Source organism: Brassica oleracea, chromosome C3, assembly GCF_000695525.1.
Source record: "Brassica oleracea var. oleracea cultivar TO1000 chromosome C3, BOL, whole genome shotgun sequence".
Taxonomy (NCBI): Eukaryota; Viridiplantae; Streptophyta; class Magnoliopsida; order Brassicales; family Brassicaceae; genus Brassica; species Brassica oleracea.
In genome coordinates, this window is record NC_027750.1 from 58,995,686 (window position 1) to 58,999,393 (window position 3,708).

Here is a 3,708-nt window from a genome sequence, read left to right on the forward strand (position 1 = left end):
ATTCGTACAAATCGCTTAACGATAGAAACTGTAACTACCCATATCCGTAAATTCCGCAACAATTTCCGTAACTCACCCGTAACTGATGCGTTTCAAGTTTCAACCATTCATGCCTTAAATCCATGAGAAACATGTGGGTTAATCCATTTTGGTTCCGAAATAGCGACTGTGTCTTTACAAGATAAAACTACTATTTTACCCTCATTTCATAAAGACTATAAAGAAATCCTAATTATTCAACCCCAAATCACCTGGCTTTAGATCTACTATACAAAATGGAAGAAAGTAAAAGAAACCTACTAAATGAAGAAGCCAAAGCTTCTCTAGACATATGGAGATATGCCTTGGGAATTGCAGATATAGCAGCTGCAAAGTGTGCCATCGATCTTAAGATACCAGAAGCCATTGAAACCCATCCTTCCTCACAGCCCGTGACACTAGCGGAGCTCTCCTCCACAATATCTGCATCTCCGTCACATCTCCGCCGTATAATGAGGTTTCTTGTGCACCTAGGAGTCTTTAAAGAAGTCCCCACAGAAGATGGTCTAACCACAGGCTACACTAACACGCCGCTCTCTCGCCGTATGATGATCACAAAACGTGACGGCAAGTCTATGGCTCCTTTGATTCTATTCGAAACAAATCACGAGATGCTAGCTCCGTGGTTAAGCCTGAGCTCAGTTGTCTCTTCTCCGGTCAATGGTTCACATCCACCACCGTTTGATGCGGTGCACGGTAAGGATGTGTGGGCTCTAACAAAGGATAATCCGTGCTTCGGAGAGATGATCAATGAGGCCATGGCTTGTAACGCAAGGCGCGTGGTGCCACGTTTAGCCGGCGCTTGTCACGACTTGTTTGACGGCGTGGCTACGGTGGTGGACGTAGGAGGCGGTACCGGAGAGGCGATGGGAATCTTGGTTAAAGAGTTTCCTTGGATCAAAGGATTTAACTTTGATCTTCCTCATGTTATCGAAGTTGCTCAAGTCTTGGATGGTGTTGAAAATGTTGGAGGCGATATGTTTGATTCTATTCCAAAATGTGACGCCGTCTTCATCAAGGTTCAGATCATTCACATACTCTACTCTGTTGAATAACTATTAGTCTATTACTATCAAGTGTTTTTTTCTCTCACAGCTTTGAATTAGTGTTCAAAATCTAATTTACACATAACAAAAAAAAATAAGTAAAACGAATAAATATAAACTAAAATCTTTTTTTAAGCATCCAATTTTTCGAAATATCATCATTCTTTCCACTTAGCAATAAACCTTGTACTAATTAAGCTTTATGTAAGTTATAATTTTTCACTTCGTATAACCTTTGCGTTTACATTCTATTGTTTTGATTCTAGTTGTATTGTTTGTTTGCTTTAAAATGACTAAATAAAGTAAAGATAATGATGATAAAACAGTCATTTTTTTTAGTTCAAAAAAAAAATGACTGTTTTATCATCATTATCTTTACTTTATTTAGATACATATATCCAATTTTGTGTGTGCTTGACAGCATAAAAACAAATGATATATTAACTTTACTTTTATCAACGAAAGAGACTTCTTTGGTTTTTTTTTTTTTTAACACCAGACTTTTTGTTAAATGTTTAAAGAGAATTAAAACGCATGCATGAGAAAAGTATTTACAAGAGTAAAGTTGCAAAATGCTAGGTGGAACAATTTTTAAAAATTTAAAACTATAAATTTCTACAAATAATTTTTATATTTATTATAATATTATGATTTTTGATATTTCTATAATTATATAAAATGTAAATATTGTTAATTTATTATTTAACCGCTGTGTTGGGTAGTTAACCAGTCAAAAGTATCCCGCAAACGCACCAATTTCTAACCGCAGAACCATTCGTACAAATCTCTTAAAACCGCAAGAAACCACAACCACATGCATTCGCAAACTCCTGCAACCGTAACTGTTGCGTTTGAACCAGTGCGTTTGAACCAGTCAGGCCCTGAATCAGTTGATGGCGATTACTATCCAGTGCCAAATAACTATAACAATGACTAAAAATCGTAATTTAAAAGTTTGGTTTCTGCATATAATTTAAATAGATAACATGATATCGTATATTCTTATCTCTATATATTATAGTGTGTACAGTGACAAAAAAAATATCTTTCCGAAACTATATCCTTTATCAAAGATATATATATATATATATACATCTTGATAAATATTGGGCTGTAGAATATACATCTTGATAAATATTTTGACAGAAATTTCTTTCCGGAACTATGCTCTTTATCAAAAAAAACCTTCCTTTCTGAAATTATATCTTCTTTTTTCTTTTGTGGACGCCGAAATCATATTTTTAACCACTGATTAAAATGACCAAAATAATTTATTTTAAAATTAAAATTTTTATTTTGTCACAAATATAACCTTTAAAAAAATGACCAAAATAATTTCTTTCAATATTAAAATTTTTAATATTTATTTTTTAAAATTTAAAACTTTATCCCCAAAAGTCCACCCCTTAGCTATAAACTCTAAATCTAGATTAATTAACCATAAATTAAAAATATATTTTATTGTTTAATAAAATTTATTTTGATCATTTTCTTCGTGACTATTTTTGTGAAAATAAAATAAAACGAGGTTTTCTTAAAATTATATTTTACGTTTTATATATATATATATATATTATTTTTTTGTTAATATAAATACTACAAAGCTTCGTCAATATTTCAAAGCATGATATTAGTTTGTTTATCAAATACGTGGTCTAAATTCTAATTTAAGTAATATTTGGAAAATGATGATAGTGGGTGTTACACGATTGGGGAGACGAAGATTGCATTAAAATATTGAAGAATTGCAAAGAATCAAATATTGGAAAAGTGTTTATAGTGGAATCTATAATCAGAGACAAGAAAAAGACGATGATGGTGGAAGAAAGAGATAAAAAGTTAGAGTATGTCAGATTGATGCTTGATATAGCGATGATGGCTCACACAACCACAGGCAAAGAACGAACTCTGAAAGAGTGGGACTTTGTTCTTAACGAAGCTGGTTTTGCTAGATATGAAGTTAGGGACATTGATGATGTTCACTGTGTTATCATCGCGTATCCTTAGATGAAGGATATGAAAGGGGGTAAACCTAAGCTGAGGAAGAGCTAAACCTAAATATATTTAATTATGATTATCGTTATGTGAGAGTAAGTATGAGGAGTTATAGTTAAGTTTGAGTGATTGTGTTGTCAGAATAATCAAGGCTTGTTTGAAAACCAGCCATGTTGAGTTTATTGTGTCTTCTCTTTGTATTTTCACATGCTTTTAGTAATCTTGTTGCTTCATTCGGACTTGCACAGTTGCACTTGTAATTTGCTTTTAATTGTTTTTTTTTCTCAAGCCTTATCTCCCCTTGCCTGTGTATTTCCATTTAGATTTTCTTTATGTTAGCTTTGTGTTGGTCCAAACCTAACTATTTATAGGTGGGGAGAGAGATCTAGTGTTAGAAATTAAAGAACATAGTGAAGAACAAGAGAGAGAGAAAGAGAGAGAGTAAAGAAGGATAATCTTATTCACTTGATTGATTTGCTTATGAGAACATCTCATATATATAGTGGTTACAAGTATGGTAAATGGTAGATGAGATATGATAAACTAATAATCCATTGTTTTGAGACCTTAACCCACTATGCATGCTTGTCCCTTGTAGTGGCATCTCCATTGTCTTGAGACCTTAACC

At 33.0% G+C, this 3,708-nt stretch overlaps 1 protein-coding gene across 1 annotated transcript; it reads left to right on the forward strand.

Annotated features, from left to right (window-relative positions):
- Positions 1-231: 231 nt before the first annotated feature.
- Positions 232-3,374, forward strand: LOC106328632 ((R,S)-reticuline 7-O-methyltransferase-like). The gene is made up of 2 exons (XM_013767113.1): positions 232-1,058; positions 2,781-3,374. Exons 1-2 carry the CDS (start codon positions 276-278, stop codon positions 3,090-3,092), a joined length of 1,095 nt encoding a protein of 364 aa, XP_013622567.1. The 5' UTR covers positions 232-275; the 3' UTR covers positions 3,093-3,374.
- Positions 3,375-3,708: the final 334 nt, after the last annotated feature.

Excerpts from the sequence above, each read along its gene's own strand:
- LOC106328632 (XM_013767113.1), top strand. The coding sequence starts at position 276 with ATGGAAGAAAGTAAAAGAAACCTACTAAATGAAGAAGCCAAAGCTTCT. Across the intron at positions 1,059-2,780 it reads GTGACGCCGTCTTCATCAAG|TGGGTGTTACACGATTGGGG; the intron begins GTTCAGATCATT and ends AAATGATGATAG.